Here is a 27,859-nt window from a genome sequence, read left to right on the forward strand (position 1 = left end):
TTCAAACTCATTTACAACACAGTTAATCCAGTTTAAATTAATATTTTCATTCATTTTTTTCTGATCGCAGAGAAAATGGTTGTGGTTTATTTAAATATGATTGACATATTTATTGATGGATTTGTGTCACTTACGATACAACTATCGTCGCAACCGAACAGCATTCGCTATTGTGCAAGGATGCATCATGGGAGGGTGCAGTTCTGTGTTCACCATTAATAAGTTAGTTTGGCTAATAATTGCTTTGTTTTTCAATTTCAAGTTAAAGCTACAGCTCAGATATGTTTATACAGTGGGTTTACTGCACAGCTGTTTCATGAAGTCTCACCAACCGATCACTAGTTTCTTGCTTCGTATAAACAAGTCCTTTACAGAGCTGGTGGTCACATGTATTATCCGCTATAAGGTTGCTACGTTACCTCATAGTGTTCAATAGCCCTTCCACGTGTGCGAGCTGCACACTTCTGTCGTGATTTTGGAAATTAAATACGGTCAAAGTATTCGTAAGCTTAGCATTGACACACAGTGACGGGGGGGAATATGGAAGAAACAACCATAATCGTCTTCATAAAAAAAACTTGTGATAAGCACTTTCTTTTTAAGGAACTCAAATATTCAAGATGTTTCCAACAGTAAACATTATGCTGAATGGGAAAAAACAGTGTTATCAATACAGGCAAGCAAACGTGTCACGACACGACATGGTCATTAAAATGCTGCAGCAGAATGCCAGTCTATCACATGTCTTTCTCTTGACGCGGAAAAATTGTGCTTTGCCGGAGGTGGAGCCAATGCATTCACAGGTTACTGCGTCTCACATTAATGGCCGTCTGCCTGGCGCCTCCTCACTAAAATGATCTGAGAGGAACAGAAACAGAAAAGGCAGAACTGTGTATTTAAATATTTTCTTGAGATGTGTTAGACGTTGAAGCTAACCATGAAATACTGCTTCACCGAATCCAAATCTCACCTATAATGGCAGCTTTTTGTGGGTCCTCTTCCAGCAAACATGCCAGTAAAAAGTAATTTTAGATTTTTTTTAAATGTTCTCGTCTTTTCTGTCCCAGCTTTGATCCAAAAGGTTTGGCTGTTATTTATCCATTCTTCGTTGCGTTGGCGATTTGCTGTGATTATTCCGTCATTGGATTTGCGGCGTATAATGAAGCACCGCCCCAAAGAAAAGGCTTCAGAAGATTTGTGTTCATAGGAACCACAGTTTCCAACGTGCATGTTTTTTGGACTCAGCCTTTGATTTACGTTTGGGCGTGGACGTGAAGACCTCGTTGGAGTAAGGCAAGGCCGGACATTGCTGGCTGTCTAGTGGGCAAAGTCTCTTGATCAGCGGCTGGAGTTTGTCCTCCTGGAGTTTAAAGTCCAATTCAACACTGCAGAGAGAAAGTGACACACATTTTAGATACAGTATAATCCAAGTTTAATACAAATACAATGAATATTTTAAAGCTAGAAGCTGAAAAAACTGACGAAATGCTGACGTCAAGTGGTTCTGGGCTGAGGTGGGGAAATTCAGTATCATAAGGACGGAATTCAAGGTGGCAGTGCGAAACCAGATTTGTCATAGTTGTGATGAAAAATAGATGTTTTACTTCCTGCCATCACCTGTGTATGAAAGCTTGTACTTGTGACCCACATACAGTGGCCGTTTCACAAAGTGCTTTACTCAGATTCACGGCCATGAAAACCCAAATGTATTCACTTTACGTCACATTTTTTATTCATCAAATAAAGTATCACTTATTTAAGTATCAAAGCGGGTCAGGGTCCTGAATCTGTTATATGAGAACTCCTGAAAAATTTATCTTGATCAATCCTACAACCAGTTTGGTAACACTTTAGAATGGGGAACACATATTAGCTATTCAGTCACACGCGTATTAACAGCGAATTATCCACTTATAAACCGTTATTAATAATAATTTCTACAGAAAATATATTAGTATTAATAGCATCCTAATTAAAGTATTTGTAATTTTTTAATATGTATGGCAATTAGGATGGTGTGAATACTTGTAGAGTATTTGTAGTTTGTCTTTTTTAGGGTACATTATAATCACAATTGACAATGTGTGAGTTAGTATTTTATGATGGTTAATACATGAGTTATACACATATCAATAAGTAACATTAAAGTAATATTTAATATATGTTCCCCATTCTAAAAGTGTTACCACAATTTAATATACATCGTGTGATGGCCAACAGGAGTTGACTTGGCTATTACTAACATTACATTAAATCTATCTGAAAGCAGAAAACAGGAACTTTGTGTGTTCAGCCAGGCCAGGCTCAATAATCATTTAATGCATACTTCAAAGAAGAAGAATTTATACATTTTTGTGCATTTTTTTTCCTGATAAAGTTAATCTGAACAGACATACTTCTAAGTGTGACTTTAGAGTCAGTTTTCCAAATATCTGGAAAACATTTAAGTGCAATGATAGAAATCAAGGAATCAAATGTTTGTTAATGTTAATAAAATACACAGTTCTACAAGGAAAAAGTTGCATTTATAATTAATTGCAATAGCTTAATAATCATAAAGCCATAAAAAAGGTTGTGCCATTGTAAAGAAATACATTAAAATAAACTTAGTTTAAGTGATAGGAATACAACTCATTTTGTAAATTACCACAAAAATACTTCATTTAACCTTCAGTTACTTCAAAAAATGATGATCTTTTTTTCAACTTGGATAAAAAGAAGTTCTCAGTTTGGTGCTCATCTGTCACTTGACACTTTGACACAAAACGTTCAAGTCAGCACTCAAGGCTGCAGATCAATGACAGTGACCAAGAAAACAAAATTGAAAACCAAAAATCTTTTCACAGCAACCTCTAATTCATGGAGATTTTTTTGAAGGACTGTTGCATCTCCAGGCTCACATCCATATTCCAGAGCTTCCCAAGGCCTTCTTGGCGCAACTGCTCAGTTCTTTTAGCGTGCAGTGAAAGGGCTTCCCCTGAATAAATCCTCTGTGTATTCAACACAAAGCCAGAATATGGGTTACAGCTGACATCAGACTTGCACATGTATCAGTGTAATTCCTCACTGGTCATCGTCTGGTTTTGTTCCAGAACAAGAAAACTGTTTCCGATTAAATCCCCCAGACACTCACAGAAATGTGGATCTTAATCTCATCCAAATGAAAATGTGTGCGAGCCAACAGATCAAGATTAAGTCGTCGTGTTCCGGCATAAACGCACTATTAGACTCATCTTTCAATCTCCTGATGATTTTTTGTTCCGGTACACATAAAAGATGATGACATATTGCCGAATCAGAGGTCGGATACATTGCAGCTTAGCTATTCGTACGGCAACATATTGTCGGTATTTGCAATCGCAGTGGTAATATACTTTAAAGCGAGAGGATTAACGTTGAATTAGAGCTTCTAAATGGGAGAGAAAAGGTCGAACATGTGGACCTTGTCAGCAGGCGGACAGAAAAATACAATTAGGCATCGCCCTCTCTGTCCGATAACGTAATGGCACTGATAGGCAGCGTAATTATTTTGCTGACAGAAACACTGAAGTGACATAATGAAGTGTCCTCGGTTGTAAGATAAGTGTCAGTTAAGAGCAAAGCCCTGCTTTTAATGGAGAGCTTGTCGGTTTGTTTGTGTTACATTTTACCTTCGGATGATTTTTTCTTTCATCATTATTCAGTGTTGAATGGACGATTCACGTTCTATACAAATCATGTTTACTCGACACAAAGGTACAACAGATAGCCTCAGTGATTTAAAGTAATTAATCACTTAAATGTAATTACTGTGGAGAAGCAGTTTGGACGGCGAGGGCAGGCGAGGGCGGCGCTGGAACAGGATCCTCGAGGGAGGGGCCTTTAAGCCGACTAAATATTAATGATCGTCTGTGTGCGAGGACTTATTAAATCAGGTGGAAGTTTTCCGGGTCATCCCACCAGAATGATGATTCATCTCGCAAGCATCGCAGTGTGAATATCGGCTGCTATGATCGCAGTTAGACTGAGCTGGTTTGATAAATGAGTGAAAATGTACATCATCATTATCCTACTCTTTATCTTCATGTTCTTATTCACTGAACCCGTGAAGAAATGGATCAAAAATGTTCTGCGGTTTGATGAGCACCTTTTGAAAACCTCAACACAACCATCTTAAAAACATTTTTTTCTTAAAGGGAAACTAATGTGTTGAATTAAAAGTGTCTCAAATATATGTTGGACATCTATTGTACTCATCAGTATGTGTCTGTTTGTACAAAACTCTCTTTTCATTGAAATATTTACGTTACGAAAATGTGCTTAAGCCCCGCCCACTGAAAACACTTTAATCAAACATCAAGGTTTGTAACCACGCAACATCAATCCTGGACATTTCCACCTGCAAGGGACTCATTGAATAAACAAAGCTAGGCTTGATTATAGCTTGATGAAGGAGGAGTGAAGCCATTATTACATCATAATGGACTCCGCTCTCATAACCTCTCATTCGCCCAGATTTGAGACGGGGGAGAACTTCATAAATTAATAACTTCCAAACTTGGTCATGATGAGGGACTTACTGCATCTTGGAGAGGAAGACTTCAAAATTTGAAACATGTAGAGTCAGGAAATTGGGGTTTCTGACATTAGTTGCCCTTTAAAATATCACAAACTGTACTCCATTTTGTTGTGGGTTTTTGCTCCAAATAAGGGCCACCATGTTAAAATATATATATATATATATATATATATATATATATATATATATATATATATATATATATATAATTCACTCAATTGGTCCTCGCGACCCAGAACCCCAATTATCTAACGTTTTAAAATAGAGATTTAAAGTGGAAAAGATGATGGAATAGTTGCATGGACTTCACCATTTTTAATCACTTTGATAAGAATGAAGGGGAAAGAAAATTAGCAAAACAAAAAGGATTAAAAGTTGGAGCCAAAAATAAAACCCACGGGTGAACCACTCTTCTACAACCTAAATCACTATAGGCAGTTAATCATAATTCCAAAGTCTTCTCAGGCTTCCACAAGGGATATTTCTCTGTAATACTGCTTGTATCAGGACACAGTGCTACTCCAGCACTTACTTAGCTGCTCTCCTGTTGTAGTAAGAAAGCTTCGGTGAGACTCAAGTGAAGGAAAACATTTGTCTTTCTCTGACTCATCACCAGAGTCCTTCCCATTAAATCATCAGTTTGACTTCTGAAGGTGTGTGTGCGTGGGCAAATATTACTGTCAACCTTTACAAGACAGTTTTTATTTACCTTTCTTTTCTGCCATAAATTATCCGTGACTCAACTTTGACGAGAAAAGTACTTTCTGTCCCTACATCAGACGGATATGAAGACATAAATCACCAGAGAGAGAAGAACGTATTTTCCTCTCGCTCAGAGGTAACAGTTCATGCAGAATCCCACTTCAGGTTTACGCCCTTCGCTCTAAATCAAATACAGGAAGCATTGACGTTGTCTATTACATGGATTTGTGATTCTCAAACACAAAGCAGAAACTCAATTGCATTAATCTAGACAATAACGGCACGTACAGGCGGGCTTGACAAGTGTTCGCCGTGGCAACTCGGCGTGATACGCGAGCGCTAATGAGACGACCGTGTCTCATCATACGGCACTGCAGTCGTCTGTGATTGAACCGTCTTCCCTGAGAAAAGAGCCAAATCAGAAACACTAGATTATATACTTTGATTTCACTTCTCAGTTTTGATCATACACAGCAGGGTACGAAACAAAGCCTCTAATACTTTGATCGCAGCACTTTTCATTAACTTGCCTCTCTGTGTTATTAAAAGCCTTTCACATGAATAGAAACCGAAATCCCCCAAAGAAGCGACGGTTAGCGAAGTGAGCGAGGGACTGGCAGAGTTCTTCACGAGGACACAGAAAAAACAGATCGTTTTAGCCTGTTTGTTCACAACGAACATCATTAACCTTCCCCCAAAATACTCCTCACTTTGGGCTTAATAGAGACCACTTCACAAAAACACAATTGCCCTCTGATTCCAAATAAAACCACAATGTTAGAGAAGTGGAAATGATTGAATATTCACAAGAACACACAGAAGAGAAGAGCTGAGCCACGGGGCACCTTTTTTTTTTTAATGCGTCCTACTTATTTCTCTAAAAATGGTTCACAGATCTGTGTAAGAAACCGTTTCTTCTCTCGTAAGATAATGTATTCACCTCACAGGTGTAGCCTCACATGATTCTGGTGAGAGTTTATTACACAGGTTTGCCTTAGGCTGGCCATTTTGAAATGCCAATATAATGTGCTGTTTAATCACAGAGCACGATGCCACGGATGTCGATCAGTGCTGCTGACTGCAGGTTTGTCCACAAGAAGCTGTTGATTTGAAAGTTAATTTCTATACCTAAAATATTTCAGAGACTTTGGAAGTAGATACAACCAGCCTTAAAGTGATAGTTCACCTAAAAATGCACTCATTTTCTACTCAACCTCATGTCAACTAAGGGTTGGGATTATTTTCAAAGCAATCTGTTCCTTTTTGGAGTAATAGGTAAAAATGTTTGTTCATTTTAATGTAGCGACTGGAGCTTAGTTGTCTTCGTCTTCATCTTCGTCCAAAAAGACACTTAAAAACATCCAATTACCTCCATACTGCTCGTCTGTAACGTCCATCTTGAATTGAATCCCTGACTGATTATGAATTGTCGAAAAAAATGGTTATATTTTAAGTTTATCTGTAGGGGAAGCTTCTAATCTCTCACAAGTATATCATTATCCAGACACATTGCAAGTGTCAGTGCACATGTGCTAGAATATATTAATGCTTATGGCGTAGCTGCTGCTGCTAATAAGCCTTATATATAGATACGTTTCATTTTTTTCGGTACAATTCCTCATGTCAAGGCTTCAATACAAGTTGGACTTTACAGTCGAGCAGTATGGAGGTGTCTTTTTGGACAAAGATGAAGATGAAGATACCTGAGCTTCAGTCACTACCAGTCTTTGTCTTGTATTGAAGCCACAACAATAGTTGAGAAAAACGTAGTCTTTATTTTAAGTGCGTTTGTAGAGGAAGCTTCAGGTCTCTCAGCTCCTTCTTGGCGTCTTTCCTCGTTAAAACATATTGCAAGCGTCAATGCATATGTGCGAGATTTACCCTGTTGGCCGAGTATCTTCCGCTAAAAACAAGCTTCAAATACAGACATATTTAGTTTTTTTCGGAACAATTCCTAAATTCAAGGCTTCAATACAAGATGGTGGTTACAGACGAGGATTATGGAGGTATTTGAATGTTTTTAAGTGTCTTTTTGGACGAAGATGAAGACAACTGAGCTCCAGTCGCTACATTAAAATGAACAAACATTTTTGTCTATAACTCTACTCTACTCTCAAGAGTAATCTGTTCCTTTTTAGAGGAACAGATTACTATGAAAATAATCCAAACCATTAGTCGACTTGAGGGCGAGTAGAAAATGAGTGGAGTTTGAATTTTAGGTGAACTATCACTTTAACCACAGATCATACCATCCACATCCTCACCTTCAAGATCCTGATGTCAAAGCAGCTATCAAATATCAAATATATTTTCTATCTGCAATAAAAAGAAACATATTCAATTCTAAAAGATAAATAAATTACATGTTTTTACATCTCACTGGTCACATTAGTGTGGAACGACAGAACTATCATGTAACACATATCAATGTAGAGGGTGCAAGGCTGGCTGGAGTCCAGTGCACAGACTATGCACCAGATTGAGAGATTATATTTCTGTTCTGGTCCCTGCACAATTTGGAATTCTGTAAATAGGACAGTATAAATAACCAGTCCCATTGGAAATTTTGGTTGAACATATCGCAGTTGATTTCTGGCTACAAGTCCGAGTCTCAGATGTCTCATCCTCAATCAGACGTTTACGAGACAGTGGTCCCGCACTGGCACACTGATGCTTGACCACTGACCCCTGAATTCCACTGGATCCGTATTCATTACGTCTTTGCCAGTTTTTCTTAAAATCAATGAGTGCGTTTCCACGAGCTCCATGTGTTCTCCACAGTCCGTCTCTCTCGGAATGAACCAGAACCAAAACTAAATAATGTTTTCAACCCTTAGTAAAATGGAAACTACCTCTATTTTGCTTCTTTTTTTTGTTCATTAGGAAGATTTAGGTGAGGTTTGAATGGCAACTGCTGTAATTGGGGCATAGACTACTGCTTTGGTAAATCCCCCTAAAAGAATTGATAAACCAAACAAAGGACAGACAATCAAACAGTGATGTAAAGAGATCAAAGTTGGTGTATGACAGGTAAGCTATCTTTACTTAAACAAAGAATATACATCAGATCACACATTTAACTTGTTAAAGTTAGAAAGAAGAAGACAGAGCTTGCAAGTTTTTCTGAATTCTTTCTTAAGGCACAGAGCTGTTTGGTCCCTTTCAAAGCGTTCCAGCAAACACTAACTAGAATGAGTTGCTTCGCTCAAGGTCGGGTTACCATTGACTCCTTCAAAGATCAGTACCATGCACAAAGTCATCTGTACTGTATTTTTTTTCTCACACAATAAGCGGTAAGTAATAATATCAGTGAGGGAATAAGGCCTGAATAGTATGACTGAGTTGTACTGCCTGACCTTTGGCACTGGTCCGGTCCAACACTGCCTTCACCACCAGAATCTTTTTCACAAAAATGCTATATCATGGGCAACAAAAGGATCAGAATTGCTGAGCTAAGACTAAAATATTTTCTACAAAGTAGACAAATAAAAGGAACATTTAGGAACTGAACTAATGATGGGCACAGCAAAAACACAGAGTTCGGTTCTGCTCAAGGTTTCTGCCTTTAAGTTTTAAAAGGAGGTTTTCTTCACCACTGTCACTCATTTTTAATCACTGGAACCTGTTTTTCTCATCACCTATAAAGTGTTATTTCAACTTGATATTAACTCTGTTGTGATTTGTTTGAATTAAAAGGAATTAAAAGAGATGAAAGACCAAATGAGACTTAGACCCGGGGCCGAATATTTAGAACAGAGACTGGGAACTGGAAACTGGTGCATCATATATGAGTCCATGCTTACGATACAATTGATTTAAAAACAAAGCGATCTGAGCGTCATTTATAAGTCAACTCTAAGGTCTCCAAACCTGACTAAGCCTTTTCTAAATAAAATAACTTTGTAACAGGAAAAAGATCTCAAAATCACCTACCCTACGGACGATGATCATTTTATGAATCATTCAAATAAACAACATCAATAGTCGAAAAAGCAGACTATTAATCAAAGAGAAGATGTGTTTATGTGATCAATCAGAATCTAAAATATTATTAATAATATTTTTTCTCTTTTGAACTTTCATTTATTACATTTTTGATTAAAAGATGTTCATTAAATGAATTACATTGGAATATTTAACCCTTCTGTAATGACTTATTTTTGTTCAATCTTATACACATTTCTTAATAATGTGTATATAATAATATTTTCATCGCTTTTTACAGCCAATATTGTTATCTAGAATCTTCTGACCTCATTCTGTCCACAAAGTTTTCAATAAATAAAGTGAATTTGCTTAACAGTGAACACTTTCAAGTGATCCATTATCCAAACGAGCACAGATCGTGATTAAGTATCCGTGGTAACAAAGGAGACGCTAATAAGATTCATAAATAGTTTCTGCATTAGAGAGTCATTTCTGTCCCATCAGCGGTTTCAAATGGCTTGTTGTGATGCGAGAGACCCCGAGAAAAGATGGTCTTAAACCACGAGTGATGATGAAGTTAATTTGACAACTGCGATTAAGCGAAGGGATAAACAACAACAAAAACTGTTGCAACAATCCTCGTAACCCGCCGTCCACTCTTTAAATGTTTGTGCGGAAAATACTAAACAGAATTTATTGGAAACCTCGAGGTATTTTTTTTTGGGTCCTGGCAGTGCTTGCCAACTGCATTCCTGCTCACTGACTGTTAAACAGCAGTCGGACCAGCCTGATAAATAATGCTTTAATGATAGGATCTCCGAAGAACTCATAATCTACTTTATTAGCACGAGTCATCTTCATTAATTGTGGCTCAACCTTCTTATAAAAAATCATCCTTAATGATGTTCAGTCTCTGGTGTGTGTTATTGCTTATGTAGAAAAATATTTGTTTTCATTTGACAAGGATTTTTTTTTTTTATACAAAGAGGCAGTAAAACTAATCCTTCAGCAGAAAAGGTTTTGATTCTAAAATGTACGAAGGACTTAACCATCTTGAATCCTTCTCTCACTCAGCAAAGTCGCAACAACAAGGAAAGACCATATTTTGTGTGCCACACTCGGTCTAATGTGTTTGTTTCGCCACTTGCTCTGCTGGTTATCAAACAGTGTCAGACGGCACGCAAAACAGATTTACACAGAAGGATTTCTGGCAATAAAATCCTTTCAAGCCAAGTTGCCTGCTGTCACAGATGTGAATTCTTGCTGAATATTTGATGTGCCATCCTGGAAAGCCCATTGAAAAAAAAAAAAAAAAAAGCGCATTCATGTATAAAAGAAAAAAAAGAACATTGTTCATTTCCTATTGTGAAGAGAAGAGCAAAAGTGCAGCTCGTTTTTGTTGAAGAAAAAATGATATTTTAAGAGCAGGAGGACTTGCTGAAGTCAGCGAGGTGGGATCCTTTTTTCAATCCCTGGTGTGGATGGAAACCCTTGAGTTACAATCCCTGCCTGTGAGTGGCATAACAAGCCACCTGGGTAAAAGTATCAAACCTAACAACTTCAAAAATCGACTTCAGAACCGTCTGTCAATTTCTAACCATGGAAATTGTACGACTGCTCCCCTCAGATTTCAAGGTTTATTTTGAAACCGAGTGAGAGAGCAGACTTGGGTCACACGTTTGCCTGAAGTCCCAGTATTTCCAATCAGAAAACACATCTTGTATCGTTTGGATTTTTCAGCCTCGGTTTGTGTCCTCACAAGGATCACAACTAACAGATTTTAATGACGAGAAGTGACAGCTCTTCTTCCACTCACAACCAGATGATGGAGCTACTCATATCAAGGAAACACCAGCCTCGCGCCTTAGGAGGTTCATTTTGGTTTCTTGTACGCTTGATCTTATTACTTTGGTCTCAAGACAGACTTCATCGCGAGTGTATAAACGATAGACATCTGCCTTCCAGCTCCGCTCCTTTTTTTTTGTGTCACAACTCAGCAATAGGGTGGAATCATTACTGCTCCCGCTGCTTCGATCAATCTCATGCACCATTGTTCCCTCACTTGTGGAACTTCGGGCAAAACTTGTTCACTTAGTGCATCGTATTGAGCATCTGCCGGAGACCCAGGAAGATAATATAGAAATGCATAAAAAGGCTTGTAATGGAGAAAACATTTTAATATTTCAACACTTCTCTGTTGCCACATTTTGATATGACCGTGACTATTCTTTGATATTGTGTCTAAAATGACAAGAAACCTGCATTTGTACTTTACATGGAATTATTCGGATGACATTAAGATTGTAGATCTTCAGTGGGTATGCATGGTTTGCTACCAAGAGCTAAAAATAAAAACCAAGCTAAACATACAATGATACCAGTTAATTGACGGTACAGTAAGTACCGAATACACAAGTTATTAGCAGAGCTGACGAGGGCGGTATATGCATGTCTACACAGTGAGCGCCAAAACTGTCTTCAAAACAGTGGCTTCTGTTATTTCCAGTGAAAAACAAGACACATCCTCGTCTTATGATAAACCTGCCAGTCAGGGTTGCATTTGAACATACTTTGGAACCTATCCTGCAAACTGTGCCTTTGAAGTTCGAAGCTTAGAAGTTTGGAAACTAAAGGAGGAAACACTTCAAATCCCACCAAACACTTGTAAGAGACATCCTGACTTGTTCAAGGCTCAAGGTGAGGGAATTTCAATTCACTATAACTATAATGTTATGTCTAGAAAACACTTTGCTACAGCAACACTTCACAAAAGATGCCCACGTTTATGATACTTTAGATTACTTTAACTTAACGTTAAAATACAATTATGAAATGCTTCCCCATCTGAGCTCATGTTATTTGAAGTAAATCTTTATTTTCCCTTTTCCTTTACAGTATCAGTCAGAAGAAACTGATCAGAAGCAAAAGAAACAGCAGCTAAGACTCTGAAGAAATATTTTAAGGCAAAGAAAACGTGTTCTTTTTATACTTAAGGCTACTCGTAAGCTGTTAAAATGAATAAAATTGTTATGTTTTGTTACTTATTTGCACATTTATAAGACAATCATTCAGTTTTCTATAATACTTGAAGGCTACTCAACACTGTTTGAGTGTTACATAGTTGTTAATTCATTTTTAATAATTGTTTGTTGTTTTTTTTACTTAATCAAGTTGTTTACTCAAAGGTAAAGGTTTCTTTTTTTTAACCATGGCATCGAAAAGTATTGAAATTTCCATATACTCATGATTTTCCCAAACCGGGCGACTCTTCTCTGAGCAAAGAAGTATCTCCTCCTACTCCCATGACCTTTCTCTGAATTATTGAGGCCACTCTCAGTCGTGACTCAAACCTCACGACTGAGAGTGAGTGTAGCTGCAAGACTTGTTCTGATGATTGAAATCCTTGACTCCTCCTGCACAGCGAGGAACTCCCACTTGAGAAAGTTTCTTCGCCAGGATTAATCTCCTGTTTTTGTTAATGTATGACCAACGAACGTGGCCAAGCTGAGGTGAATAATGACAAAAGGAAGCTTCTCCAGAAATCCTTCATCTGTTTTGTTAGCCACACGTTTCAAGGTCGTCTTGCACCTAAATATGTTTTACTCTCCAGTTCTATCCACTTGCGATTATTAAAAAAAACCTCACATATTTCAGACCGAGGCCAAGAAAAGACAACATTACTTCACCACCTTAACTGGCAAAAAAACGAAATCCAAGATGCAGTAAGTCTCTCATCATGACCATATTTTGAACTTATTACTTTATAAAGTTCTCCCGCGTTTGAAATCTCGGCGAACAAGGGGTTACAAGGGCGGAGTTCATTATGCTGTTATAATGGCTTCACTCCTCCAATCAGCTGTAATCATACTTAGCTTTGTTTATACAAAGAGTCCCTTGGAGGTGAGGACTTTCAGGATTGATGACGCTGTATTGAAACCTTCAAAGTTTGACCAATCACAGCAGAGTGGGCGTGGTTTTGGTATTGAACGAAATTTTAGCTTTAGAAAAACAAAGCGTTTAAGAGAATGAAAAGAGAGTTTTATACAAACAAACACATACTGATGAGTACGAAAGAGGTCCAAGATAAATTTAAGAGACGCTTATAACAATACTGTAGTTGACCTTTGAGCCTCACTAGTGCTGAGGAAAGTCTAATTCTGTAAGTACTCACTCCACCCACCAGGTGGCAGTGTGGTGAGAGTTGACGTTTGTGATCCACATGGCCATATATTTACCTTGTTCAAAGGCAGATCTATATCTAGTAGAAAAAAAAAACCCTCACATACACTCAGCTTGGATGTTTTTTTGGTTGTATTTTAAGAAAGTTAACAGTAACTGGAACTCATAAAATAAATAATAGCTAAATATAGGATAATAAATAATTAAATGATTTAAATGGTTCCTTGACTTAAAGTACACATTATTATCAACAAAACACTTTTTTTTTTTATCACTATTGTCATGTTTTTTAATTGAATTTTAAAGATATTTACCACAAAAATGTGAGAAAAATGACAACAGTAAAACCAGTTCTATCTCATTGAATCAAACGATTGAGAATACGTCCTCCTCGGAAGGTAGTTGTACAACATTTCTCAAACATCTAAAGACGCCCACCTGTAGATGATGCAAGCGCTGTTCCGACAAGTGTCACAATTTGCTGTGTCCTGCCCGGTTCGGTACGAGAGCCTGTGAGAGAAAGAACAGAAGCGTCCGTGAGAGACTCATATTCAAGCCACAGTGTGAGATCTCCTCATAGAGATCACTTTCTTTCGTCGAAACAGTTGTTTATCTCCAACATTTTTATTTTCTTGATGGTCTTGGTTCATCTCAGGCGCACTGTTTTTTTTAATGCAAGACTGTCTTGTTTCCTGTTAAATATGATTTGTGTCTCAGCATGCATGGGCTGTGATGAATAATCAATATATTCTCTACTGTACGCTCAAACATTTTCTCTCCATTGAATTCAATTTTCCACGGGCGTATTCAGCGAACAAAAGGACAATCAGCGTGATAAATTGGTGCCCGCCTGTTTATGGCACAGTACCCTATGAAGTGTAGGAACACTGTAACTCTTTATATTCAATTAAACGTAAGCCATGTCTCTGCCTGTAAGGGAGGTTTTAAACACATGCGTGTAAAAGAAAGAAAGGCTGAGAACATGACAACCTTGATTATACAGTCGTCGTTTTTCATCCCCCTGGTTTAAGTTTTCATTATGTCACACGTGCGGATAAGTTGATTTTCGCAGCCTCGGAAACTGGCAGGGGTTGTCGGGAGCCGCATTAGCAATTACTCGCTGTCGCGGTAGCCCTTCCTCCGTGACGGATGACATGCGAAGGGGGGGGGGGGGTTTTGAACCTCGACGTTGGCCGTGACACCAGAGGTGACCTCACGGCGTGGGAGACAGAAGCGACTCTTTGATGGGCGCTCAAGGTGAGTCGTCCGGTGCATCCTGCTCTCTTCACTAACTGTCTTTGAAACAGCTGCGTGCAATGACACCGCGGCTATTTAGATTCTCCCCTGATATTTAAGTGTCTCCCCTTGGATCGGACTCTATGCGTCAAGCTAATGATGCGATTTTTATACTTGTGTATATAAACAGAGATTATGAAAAGCTGGTCCTCGAGATGTTTTTTTCCAAACCGGACTGCTTGCCCGGCACATCTTGTTCACTCGTGTTTGCCGCGTCAGCAGTCCTGGGACGTGTCTCAACCACTTCAGTTCTACTCTCCACCTCCGGCCCTGCCTGACTCGAGTTCTCGGTTGAAATGATGATGATATTCAATTAACGTCATTAGCGGTCGTAATTGATTGATTATTATGAGGAGCGTGTGGAAGTTCAACCTTGTCAGGAAAAGGTCATTTAAGTGGAAATGTAACAGGATCAGACTCTAGACTTGCTTGTGACTCAGAGGTTGACGGTTGGATCGCAGCTTCAGTTTATGTTCTCTCCCAGAGAATGTTGCCTAAAGTCATGGTTCACTTGAGACTTAAAGTTCCCTCATTTTCTACCTTCCCTTGTGTCGACTAAGGATTGGGATTATATTCAGAGTAATCTGTTACTTTTTAGATTTTATAGACAAAAATGTTTGTTTATTTTAATGTAGCGACTGGAGCTCAGTTGTCTTCGTCTTCGTCCAAAAATACACACTTCAAAATACCCATTCATAATCCAAATACTTCCATGATGCTCGTCTGTAACAACCATCTTCAATTGAAGCCTCGACATTAGGAATTGTTCCAAAAACACGTCCAACAATCTGTATACTTGTATTTTACATTTGTTTGTAGCTGTGGCTCACAATCCTCATTCAAACACATTGCAAGTGTCAGTGTGCAAGATTAACGCTGACAGCCAAGCAGCTTCTGCTAAAAACAAGCTTTAAATATAGATTCTGTTTCATTTGTTTGGTATAATTCCTCATGTCGAGGCTTCAATACAAGATTGATGTTACAGACGAGCAGTATGGAGGTATTTGGAGAAAGATGAAGACAACTGAGCTCCAGTTGTTACATTAAAATAATCATACATTTTTGTCTATAACTCTCAAAAGAAATGGATTACTCTGAAATTGAATCCCAATAATCAACATGAGGGTGATGTTTGTTGACAGACATGAACAGCACAACTCAAGTGAGACTAATTTACTAAAATGAGGATAACATTTTACTCATTTTTTAAATTTAATCTCAAATTGTGTTTGTAGAAAAATAATATCTGATTTGATTGCTTAATTAAACCAGCCAACCCTAACCCTAATTCAAACAAACAATCTTTTAGATTTTCTCCTTAAACTTAAAAAGGCAAATTTACCAAGATCCTAATATGCCTGTATTATGTTGCTCAGAAGCAAGTTATACATGAAGTTAGTTTGTAAAATATATAAAACAAGAGCAACATGTTGGATACAACTATTTAAACAAAAGTGTGTATTCTGGCCTGTGGCAGGACAAGTTGAGCACATGATACAACCTAACACAACATGTTAACACTTCTGGGTCAACGTGACCCGAAGGCTTGAGTTTCATGTATCCCTTGTGTTGTCTCTGGTTCAAGGTGAATGACCTCCACCACTGCATATGTATTTCTGGAAGGCAGGGGGGATACAGGGGATACCAAAAACAAATTATTTTTAGGTCATTGGTTCACCTTGTCCCTGAGCTAACACTAGGGTTAAGGATCACAAACAAAAACAGGCTTGTTAATTAATAATTTAAACACAAAATAAATTATGAATATGACCTGATACAGTATATATTCAGTATATGTTGGGCTATTCTAGCCAGCCCACTATAGACACCTCTTTCGCATAAGTCGTGAAAAACTGGGATAAATTTCCCATATGTAATGAAAGGGACGAGGTAAAAAAAGTCATAATCTGCTAAATTGTTTGAAACATCTCCTGCTCTGCCATATGTTCACATAGAAACACCATTAAAAACTTTGAATTGTAGATAAAAGTCCAAATTATCAACATGGGATTTGAGTGTTTTGTAGCTTTCATTTTTTTTTTCTAAACAGGGGAAAAGCACACAGCCCACTCTTGCGATTTCCCAGCAGGGAATTGTATAATTTCTAAATGTTTCTTATATAGAATAAGTTACTAATATTGATAATACATTAAAAATAAAAGTGTTAATCGTTCAATTAGTTTGATTAATTAGGTGTTATATATTTCAATGTTTTGTCCAAGATCTAATACAGGGCTGAATTTTAGAAGCTTTTTAGGACTGTCAGGATTCTACCTGGCTGGATGATCACACTGATGGATGTCAGCGAAACATCCATCCTCACACTTACATTTGCAACAGGACACCCTGTCTAATCTGTAATCTTTGACCTGAGGGTTCAAGTATGTGTGAGTGGGAAAGGTTGAGCGTGAGAGTGACAGTTGTGCAGCGTCTTCAGTTTCAAAGGAAGCTTCATCAGTCTGTGCTGGTGAAGACAGAGCTGAGCCAAGAGCTAGAGCTGAAGGGAGCTTAGCAGGGAAAAAGAGACTCTGTGTAGATCTACCACACAACTACCAGCTAAGGTGTTTCAGGCATTTAGTCCTTAGTAGTGATGGATTGATGAGGCCTCATGATACAGCTGTGAAGTGCCACTGTATCATGATACGGTGTCTTCATTTTCAAGGCCACTAGATGACAGGCTCAGTTGGAAAATTATGCCAGGATTCATAAAATTATTGTATTAAAATAATATTTTAAGGAAAACAGTGCTATCCAGTGGTCTTTTACAATAAAGACACTGTATCATGAAACAGTTTCTTTATCATAATACAGTGTCTGTATCATGAGGCCTCATCAACTAGTCCCAGGTATTTCCTTGGAAAAAAAAAACTTGAAAATTACACCTGTGATTCGGAATACTGATGTTCATATCATTTTCATAATCCACTCTGACTCACTGGTGTCACTTCCTGCAAACAACATTATGCCATTGATGGGAAAAATGGTCGTCGCTGGGATTTTATTGCAGCTCTGACAAAAATAAGTCTCCTCCCCTAAAGTCTACTTTAAAAACAAAAACATAAAAAAACATACCTCAGAGGAAACATCAGCAAAACATAGCCGTTACTGTACAAACCGATCTTGGTGCTTCTGTTCTGACACTACATAGCAAACCGGAGCATGAAAGGGCTCAAGTGGCCTTCATACAACTGATTGAAAGTGATGCTACACTCTTGAAAAATATTGCGTCATATTCAAATTTAACCTCCATCCTCGGATGCTTGTGCAAACAGCCATTTTCCGTGGCGCTGTTGCAAATATTTCTCCTACATTTGCATCCAAAACAGGCAGCAGGGGCTCCTAAATGCAAACGGATGAGTGTAATATTGGAACGTTCGCTAGACACTCGGGCCACTGTCAGAGCCGGCAGAGTTTTAATTCAGTGGCGGGTCTGGCACTCCTGTAGAAGCAAACAGCAATAAAGCAGTTTATGAGGGTTATGTCTGGAATTAAGAGAGTGGGAGGAAACAACAGCAGGTTGGATTGCAGGCTGCAACAGGGAAAGCCAAAGAAACAAACAGAGAATTCATCTTAAGATTCCTGCAGAAACAGCTGACAAATGCTTACACGCTGTTATCCTTCATAGTAACCCCACTTCTTTAAAACGGTCCTGTAAATAACACAATTACTTTTACAGTTTTAATACTTTAAAGTTGCCAGGTAAGGTTTTGTTTTAATATATTCATGAATTCATCAATTTCTGACTGATTTCTATCATTTACGCTCATTATACTTAAAAAAGGAGTATTTTTGTACCTCCGGATTTCCATACATTATGTGGTGCTTCTTACATTGTGTTGATACATGTACTGATATTGTTTTTGATTGTTTGGTAAATATTGGTAAACAGTGGGACATTTAATTCATCTATATTTTAGTAGCTGCAATCTTGTGCTAGTTACTCTGAAAATCTACACCTGAGCATTTGTCGGGTTTGTGTAAATTCAAGAATGCATTAAAATAATGTTTTTCACTATTGGTAATAAATACTTTAATTAATGTTGAACTCAACATGTGTTTTTGTGCCGTGGGACTGTGTGTGTTTCCCCTGCCTCACGCCCGAAGAAACTGGGATAGTCTGCAAGCCCCCAGCGACCTTTATTAGGGATTAAGCTGTAATGAAAATAAATTAATGAAGGAATAGTTGACATTAGCAGGTTTAAAATCAAGATTATAATTTTGTATTATCTATTTAAATTGACTGGCTCAATTTCCCATTTTTTCTACATGATTAATATTGATTTAAGTAATAATATGAATAGGATTATAGACTAATAATAGGATCAAATATCAAAATATGTAAACAATCATCAAGTATATTTCCTAACAGATTTTTTATTTCCTCAATAATACGAGCGCTGATCTTGTCAGCAGGTGATATTTTGGACTGTGAGATCACTCTCGGACTGAAGTGTTTTTATTTGCCCTCAGTTTCATGTCAAATCATTTACGTTTCATCCTTGATATGTTCTGATCTACAGAGGAAAGATCAACGGAAAGTAAGGTTGCTTTTAAACCAGACGAGTCTCGTCCTTTATATTTGAAGTTAGTAACCAATCACGGTCGGTCGAAGTTCAAAAAGCCTCTTTAGATACGGCAGTTTGTCCGTAGAGATCTGATAAAACCCTCATGTGAATATCTACATAGGGGTTTTACTCGCGCTTCATGAATGAAACCCATTGTGTTTTGTTCCTACAGTCCAAATTGTTCATGTATTCTTTTTTAAATTAGTTGAAGACGTTGTATTCTCAGGAGTTTAATCAGCATGTTTAAAACCTCCTTGTCCCACCGTTAAACAGTCAGAGGTTTACTTACCCTTCTCTCTGTGCTTCACCTTTTTCCAGCTCCTGAATCACTCCCAGTAAGACTTTGATGGTCTCCTGACTGGAGTTAATCAGAGTCTCCATGGCATCCAACTGTGCTTTGATATCCTTGTCGCCAGATAAGGAGATAACCGACGGGGCGCCTCCACTTCCCGTGGCTCGCGTGTCTCCACGAGGAAAGCCCTCGCTCCTCCCAGCCGTTTGCTGGAGTTTGGACGAAGCCGACACGTGCCTCGTCCGACCCTGACCCTGCGACTGTGCCGAACATTTAGCGCTGTGGGGTAGTGTGTGTGACTGCTGCTCGTTGAGCTGCGGGCCCTTTTTCCTTTTACAGCTCATCGAGGGGCCTTCGAAAGACTCCAGGCGGGTCAAAGAATTCCACTCCACCGGCCCGCCGCCCTTGAATTTGTCCTGCGAGAAATCGGAATTGGCTAGTTGGCGTTTGGAGGTAGAGCCCGTGTCCATGTCTTCTCTTGGTAATCCTCTGTGTTTGCTTTTGGACGGAGGGCTATTGGAGGGACCCTCGTCTGAGAAAACGGTGTCCGAGCACGAGGGTCCGTCGATGCAGTTTGCGTTTGAGAGTAAATCCTCTGTATCGCTGCTGTCGTCCGTGTGGTGGAGCAGAGCCTTCGTCTGCCCCACTATCTTCCCTTTGCACTTAAAAGTCTCCCCGACCGCCTCGACATCCTCGCCTTTGATATCGCTCAAAAATCCATTCTTTCCCCTGTAATCTTCCACCAGAGCCGTGTGTTTGAAAGTGTGTCCTTTTTTCCTCTCGAACGGGAAAGTCTTGTATCGTGTCGTGAGATCCGGGGAAGTCTGTACGCCGGTGCTCTTGGTCACATTCGGGATGGAGCGTCGGGCAGGCATGGTCATGTACTTTCGCTGTCTCACTTTGCAGGAAATGGACCTTGTGTGTTTCCCTCTGAGCTCATTCTGAGCGTCGCAGATATCCTTAAAACGAACTTGCAAAGCCCGGTTTCTCTTCCTCACCAGCTGCCCGGACTTTGGGTCAATGCTTTGTATCGTGGCAGATTCTGGATCTGATTCATCGGAGTCTGACAGCAGGATACATGTGGCGTCGTCTTTGCTCACCATATTTCCTGGAAACAAAATAAGAAATAAACATTGTGACTCCATCCATCCAATATAGAAGATTATTGCATAATGACTCATCATCCTCATCCTCACCCTTATCATCTACTCATTGCCTTCATCACCCTTAACATCATCATCCTCATCCTTAGCATCCTCATCATCATACTTGTCATCTACTCATTGCCCTCACCATCATCATCATCATCATCATCCTTATCATCCTCATCATCACCATCACCATCATCATCTCCTCAATGCCCTCACCATCATCATCATCATCATCCTCATCCTTAGCATCATCATCCTCATCCTCATCCTTATCATCTACTCATTGCCTTCATCACCCTTAACATCATCATCCTCATCCTTAGCATCCTCATCATCATACTTGTCATCTACTCATTGCCCTCACCATCATCATCATTATCATCATCATCCTCATCATCATCATCCTTATCATCCTCACCATCACCATCGTCATCATCATCTCCTCAATGCCCTCACCATCATCATCATCATCATCCTCATCCTTATCATCTACTCATTGCCCTCACCATCATCACCATCATTATCCTCTTCATCAACATCCTCATCATTTTCCACATAATCATCAACATCATCACCATCACCATCACCATCCTCATCGACATCATAATCAACATCATCACCATCATCATCCTCATCCTTATCATCTCCTCATTGCCCTCACCATCATCATCCTCATCACCATCACCATCACCATCATCCTTAGCATCCTCATTATTATCATCACGATCATCACCATCATTATCTGCATCCTTATCCACATCATAATCAACATCATCATCTTCATCCTCATCATCATCGTCACTATCACCGTCATTATCGTCATCATCATCATCATCATCATCCTCGTCACCATTGTTACATCGTCATCTTCACCATCATTATCGTCACCATCCTCATCAATATTATCACGCTTATCCTCATCACCATCACCACCAACATCATCACACCGCTCCCATCATCATCGTTTCATCATCACCCTCACTGTCATCATCATCATTGTCATTATCATCCTCATCCTGAACCTCGTCATCATTGTTACATCATCACCCTCAACATCATTATCGTCATAACCATTATCATCATCTTCATCATAACCATTATCATCATCTTCATCATCATCACTATCATCATCACCATCATCCTCAATAAAAATAAAAGAAAAACATTTTTAAATCGTCAGTTTCATTACAGTCATCTTTGTTTTATAAATGTGGGAGCAAACTAAGCATAATTAACAGCAGCATTCTAGATCAAAAAACGGATGTTTTTCTTCACCATTGGCAAAATACATCTCAAGCTTTAAAATAGTTTTTTGTTTGGTCAGAAAACTGGATCATATGACCTTAGATAACAATTTTTTTTTGAGGTCACTGACTGACAAAACTCCCCCACCAAAAAATACAACAGATGGCATCTAAAATGATGAAAAGTTACAGCTGCATTTGCGGGATTAAAAACCTTAGATATACATTCGCTTCATGTGAGAGCTGGATGTAAAATAACTCCTTGTGCCAACAAGAAGACAATTGTTTCAATGTGATTCTCAGCAGAAACATCGATGTTTATTTCAACAATTTTAATCAATCTGTGTATGATTTGTTCAGTAGTTATTCAATTAAAATTAAAAAATAAATTCATATTTTTTAGTTTCCAGTTCATAATTACAGAGTGTTCTTGTAACTAGTCAGTCAACAGGATGAATCGACAATTGAAGACTGCAAATGCGACCTGGTGATTGGTTGTGAATAAGCGCTGCAGATAATCAGATATGATTTGGAGTTTCTAGGCCACCGAGAGAAAAGATTAAAAGAGACAGTGACCATGCGTCACTTTAACATCAGCGCCACAGAAAGCAGATTATTTTTTTTAGATAGACAGCGGAGGGAATTCCTGACCTCGCAAGCATTCATGGTGATCTCAACACAACCAGAGAAGCCTCCAAGGTGGCAGAAATGAGCAGCAGGAGAAAAAAAATAGATAGAAAAATACAAAATTACAGAAAATTGTCAGTATTTTTCCTCACCAATTTTATTCACAGGCGTAGATGGAAGCCAATCATCCTCCACAGTGTAATGTTTAGAGTAAAAAAAAAAGCAAAATCTGAATATAAATTGATCCAAAATGTATGTGTGATTGATACTATTTGTCAACAACAAGAACCGTATGATCATCACGGTTCATGAATTTTTTTATTTTCTGCAAAGTGCCTGTTGTACATGTTTCAAATGTTAAAGTCTTCCTCTCTAAGATGCAGTAAGTTCCTCATCATGACCATGTTTTGAACTTATTACTTTATAAAGTTCTCCCCTGCCTGAAATCATGGGCGAACGAGAGGTTATGAGAGTGGAGTCCATAATGTCGTAATAATAGTGTAACTCCTCTTCCAGCCAGCTGTAATCACGCCCGCTTTGTTTATACAACGAGTCCCTTGGAGGTGGTGTAAGGAAATGACAACTTTACTGTAATCAATCATCTAGATTTAACACACATTTCAAATAGTCACTTGATTAACTGATAATCTTTCATATTTAATTCATATTAAATAATCATTGTCTTGCATTGCATTCACTTAAACTACACTCAGGTTCACAACTCACAGGCCGAGGTCACAAAGCCTTGCACACACACAGAAAGATTAAACAATCCCAGATTCCAGCAAGTCTGTGGGAACCTGTTTGAGAACTCACACTGAAAGACAGAACAGGCCAGCAAGTCTCTGGGAACAAACTCTCTCTAGAAAACAACAACCTTCGGTAAGTTTCCACTACGATCACGTGCAACGGCCATCTTAGAATCAAGTGTTTACAGTTACTGACCAATCCTACATTCACATTTGACTAGAGGCGTTAACCTGAATATTCTACTATAAAAATCCACCATTTTGTGTGAACTTTGCGTTCTGGCATTCCAAGACGTCTGCAATAGATCTCTCTGCTTGCTAGCGCCCGTGTTCACGTAAGTTTGTCTCTGACTTTTGCATAATTCACTAAACGAGCATTTTTCTTAAACTCATCCATGTGTCTGTCCTTCATTCCACCACCACGTACGAGGCTGGGAAGGGGTCGGTTCATCGGAACACAAAATCCTTGGTTTACAAGTCAAGCCTTCCCTTTTTTCTAAATCAGATTTTGAAAGAACGTGAAAAAGATGATAAAGCCACTTTGACTAAGGACACACTGCAAGTAATGGAGTACATTTACCTTAATATTCACCTCCATAGTTTAGGAAGTGAGATATAAAACCTTCATCTTCCTTTTCTGTGGCCACAGCTTTAAACCACTGTGGACTTGGGAGAGTGCTTGTGGCTGTTTTGACAAAATTCCTTTTGTACGTTCAGAGTTCTCCAGCCAAGGGAGGACAGGAGTGGACTTATAAGTCCCTGCATCAAAGTTGAAAATTGCTTTCTTCAATTGTGATTTTGAAAAAGTCAAAAAGTTTACTCTTTTATATTTTGTTATCGCAGCCTTGTTTCACAGAGCGAACAAGGAAGAGGCGTGAGGCGAGACGGCGCATGGTTCTGCTTCTGCGACTGCAGATAAGACCACTGACCGACAGTCCTTCTGGGTTGAATGTCGGGAAGTTCTTTTGCTTTCGGAAGACCTTTTTAGCAGAGTCATTAACAATAAAAAAATAAAAATTCTAATTGAAAAACAGTATTTAAGCACCTTAGATCAGTGGTCCCCTACCCATCGGGCCAGGGACCGATACCGTTCCGTGAAGCAATTACCAGGCCGTAGAGAAAAGTTAAATAAATGATTGAATTTTTGTGGTTTCTGTGTTGATTATTACTCTATGAAATGCGTTTCTATTGGGAAACATGAACAGATTTTCACATATAAAGTCGCGACTTTTGAAACGTCGACCCGCTTTACTTAGAAATAAGTAAATGTGTAAAACACAAACGGTTTATGGGACCATCTTGTGGCTCCTGAGTTACTGTGAGATGTATTTTGATGCTTTAAACATATGTTTTTTGCAGGTTGTACCGTTTTATTTTTAATTCTTTTATCTGAAGGTCCGTGAAAATAATGCCGTCTTTAAACCTGTCAGTGGTACAAAAAAAGTTGGAGACCGCTGCCTTAGATGACAATGTCAAGTTTTATTTTTTAAGGTATAGTAGGATCTTAACCAGCAACTGTAAGTCAACCAGACACAGTGTAAAAGAGATTTTCAGTCTTTTATTCAGTCGATGGACTGTCACACCTGGAAATGCTGGAGTAGAATAGCTTTAACACTTTCTAACACTTCCCAGAATGCACTGCTATATGAGAAACTATATACTAAAGTGACCCTTCAATTGAACTGTCCCATGGGATGCAAAACTAGTGGGCTACTGCTCTATCGGGACTCCTCAGGGAACAGTCCTGGCTCACTTCTGTTTCACAATCTGACTATATGAACAAAATGATCTTCTAACTCTACAATGGTGACAACATTTATTAATTCAATAAAGGTTTGGTTTCGCAGGATTAATATTAAAAATGTCTAGGTTGGCTTAATGCCTTGAGACCTGTAAGTAAACTTTTCTTTGATCAATTATTGAACCATAGAACTTGTTTTATTTATTTGATTGTTTGTTTGTTCGTTTTTAATTGATCCTCTTGTCAGAGACGATAAAGTTTGATTTGTTTTCATTTTCTCAACAGAGAGCCAAGTTTGGCTCAAGAACGAGCATCAGTGAGTTAATTAACTTCGCTGATGATCAGAAACTCATCAAAGGATCAGCCGTCAAATTCAAGTCCTTCATTTGCCAGAGATTTATTTCACGAGACACGAGACTGGATATTGTCACAGGATGACTCGTGTTTACTTCCTAATGATGAAACGGCAGATTGTTTGTTTCAAGAAATGGTGTTGAGACCAAATTTCACCGCTAACGGTGTAAATGTCATCATTTCTTGTCTCATCTGTGAGTCAACAGCTTTGAGAGTGATGCATGAAAGAGTCCAGCATGACAAGGATGCACGATCAGGCCGGAAATAAAGATAAGAAATGAGTGGGTTAATCATTTTCATAAGACAAGACGTTGTTGCATAAATAAACCAGGATGGATCATTTGTCACCAGAAGAAAGATAGCTGCTCTTGTCGTTTGCTGCTTCTGTGGAAACTAATCATGTTTTGTCATTTAGGACAATATAAATCCATCATCGCGATTGTTGTGGACATTCACACCGATTCGTTCATGTAGCGAGGGAGCCTCGGAATTGACGACGAATAACGAACAAAACTTTTAAAACATTCTCTCCTGAGACCTTCCACAAAGTCTAGAATAACCTCATTGTAGCTCTGAAAGTAAGAACCTGAATTTTAAAATTGATCCCGAAAGAAACTGGCAGCCAGTAAAAAGTTTTAAAGATCGGGAAAATGCGAGTTCTTCTACTAGAGCAGGTCAGAATTCTTGCTGCAGAGTTTTGTATTAACTGCAGACAAGACAGCTCCTTCCTGTTTAGACACGAAAATAAACTGTTACAATAGTCTAAACGAGAAGACACAAACGCATGGATTACAAGCTCCAGATTGTGTTGTGACATCATTTTTCAAGTTTAGAGATTTTTCTGATTTGAAGGAAACAGTTTCTGGTCAGTTTTCTGCAGTGTTGAACTAGAGACATGTCAAATTATAATTAATTATACATTCAGCATATTTTTTTTAATATTTGTTTATGTATTACATTTTCTTTATAGATTTTAATACATATGTATCACATATACATATAAGGATATATACAAAAGTCCAAAAACTAAACCACAGAAATAAATACATCAAATGAACTAGACCTGGAAACATAAATATGTATGAGGATGTCAGGTGTCAGATACTATTCTGACGTTTGCTCCGGTTTTTTCCGGATAGATTAATTACACAAAGTACATAAACTGAGATGAAGAAATAAACTTGGCTCAATATCATATTTACAACATTATTTTGATTTAATTTTTTACCCAATATTACCTTGAATTTATTAGCATTTAATAGCATTTGAAATAGAAAATGAGCTCAATGGGATGAATATTCATAGGATTTCTGGGGTCAGACAGTATTATTTTTTCTCTTTTCCATCTCAATCGTTCCAGAATGTTCTATTAAATTTCATTAATCCGTTTTTAAGTTCTTTTGTAGGACCATCACATTACCTCCTTTGCAATGGTTTTAATAGTAGATTTCTAAAATAAATCATTTACACCGCTGTGATAATGTATTTATACTGAATGGACTTAAATATTCATAGGTCTTTAAAATAACAATGTTACGGTTAGAAGCAGATCTAAAGAATATTTAGGCAGCCATGTGATGCCAGACATTTAAAAAATCGAAATGCTGATACTATTCATGTCAAGATACTTAAATAACTTGACATAAGCAGGAACCAATGAATCTTCCTCTTGTTGCGACTCACAGATTGTTAGCGTGACACACAGCGTTCTGCCAAAGATGTCAGCGTCATCTTCAGATCTTTGATCTTAGAATCTTCCCTCTCTTTCACAGTGGACCACGTCTCTGCTAAAGACCCGAGGTCCTTCGCTGATCTAGGCCTCGTCTCTCCACTGGATTATGAATAATGCATCGCGTCTAAAATTGCAAAAAGTAATCCTCTGAAATCTCCTTATGTACAACGGTGGACCAACGTTGTCTGTTCCAATCGCCCTTCGCCTCCTCATGATTCGTGATTGTAGGGAAACACATAAAAAAAAAACCCCACGTTGACTGATTTATTATGACCACTGTGGTAAAGCAGGAGGGAATATTCAATTGGGAGAGGGGGGGTCGGTTTCATTTTCCCTGCTGTACAAGGTCTTAAACATTGCTGACTCATGATTTACGCTCAAAGCAAAAGGGAGAGAGAGCAGGAGAAGGGATCGCTCTCTTGTTTGGAATCGCATCCATGTCAATCCATATGAACACAATAATTACTCAAAGCTTTTTCTTTTTCTTTTTTTTCCTCGTGGCACAAGGTTAACAGTCCAGCCACTCTTGTTAAGTAACACCATTATCGGAACTCAAGAACCTCCTGCTGCATCACCAGCAAAAGACAGGGTTTCAGATGTGAGGGGAAGACCACTGAGAAATCCTGAGGCGGGGTCCTGCTGTTGACATGGGGAATATTTAGCATACATTTAGGAGCGTGACATTGCACCAAAGATGCATTGATAAGTAAAGGACGGAATATCACTGCACTGCTTATGCAGA

The 27,859-nt window shown here is 38.5% G+C and overlaps 1 protein-coding gene across 2 annotated transcripts in view; it reads right to left on the minus strand.

Moving 5' to 3' along the window:
* Positions 1-367: 367 nt before the first annotated feature.
* The window catches only part of insyn2ab (inhibitory synaptic factor 2Ab), a 28,588-nt gene continuing 1,096 nt past the window's right edge, over positions 368-27,859 (minus strand). Inside the window, exons 2-5 of one of the 2 annotated variants that reach the window (XR_015712973.1) lie at positions 19,517-20,627; positions 13,805-13,876; positions 971-1,385; positions 368-858 (exon numbers count right to left, since the gene is read on the minus strand). Coding sequence is in view for 1 of the 2 variants with exons in the window: in XM_087802220.1 (XP_087658346.1) it covers positions 1,202-1,385; positions 13,805-13,876; positions 19,517-20,622 (1,362 nt within the window). In the remaining variant the exon portion in view is untranslated. Of the gene's footprint in view, positions 1,386-13,804; positions 13,877-19,516; positions 20,628-27,859 lie in introns of both variants that reach the window. The other variant, XM_087802220.1, reaches the window with a different exon arrangement.

The sequence above is a fragment of the Callionymus lyra genome, chromosome 11 (genome assembly GCF_982586985.1).
Source record: "Callionymus lyra chromosome 11, fCalLyr1.hap1.1, whole genome shotgun sequence".
Taxonomy (NCBI): Eukaryota; Metazoa; Chordata; class Actinopteri; order Syngnathiformes; family Callionymidae; genus Callionymus; species Callionymus lyra.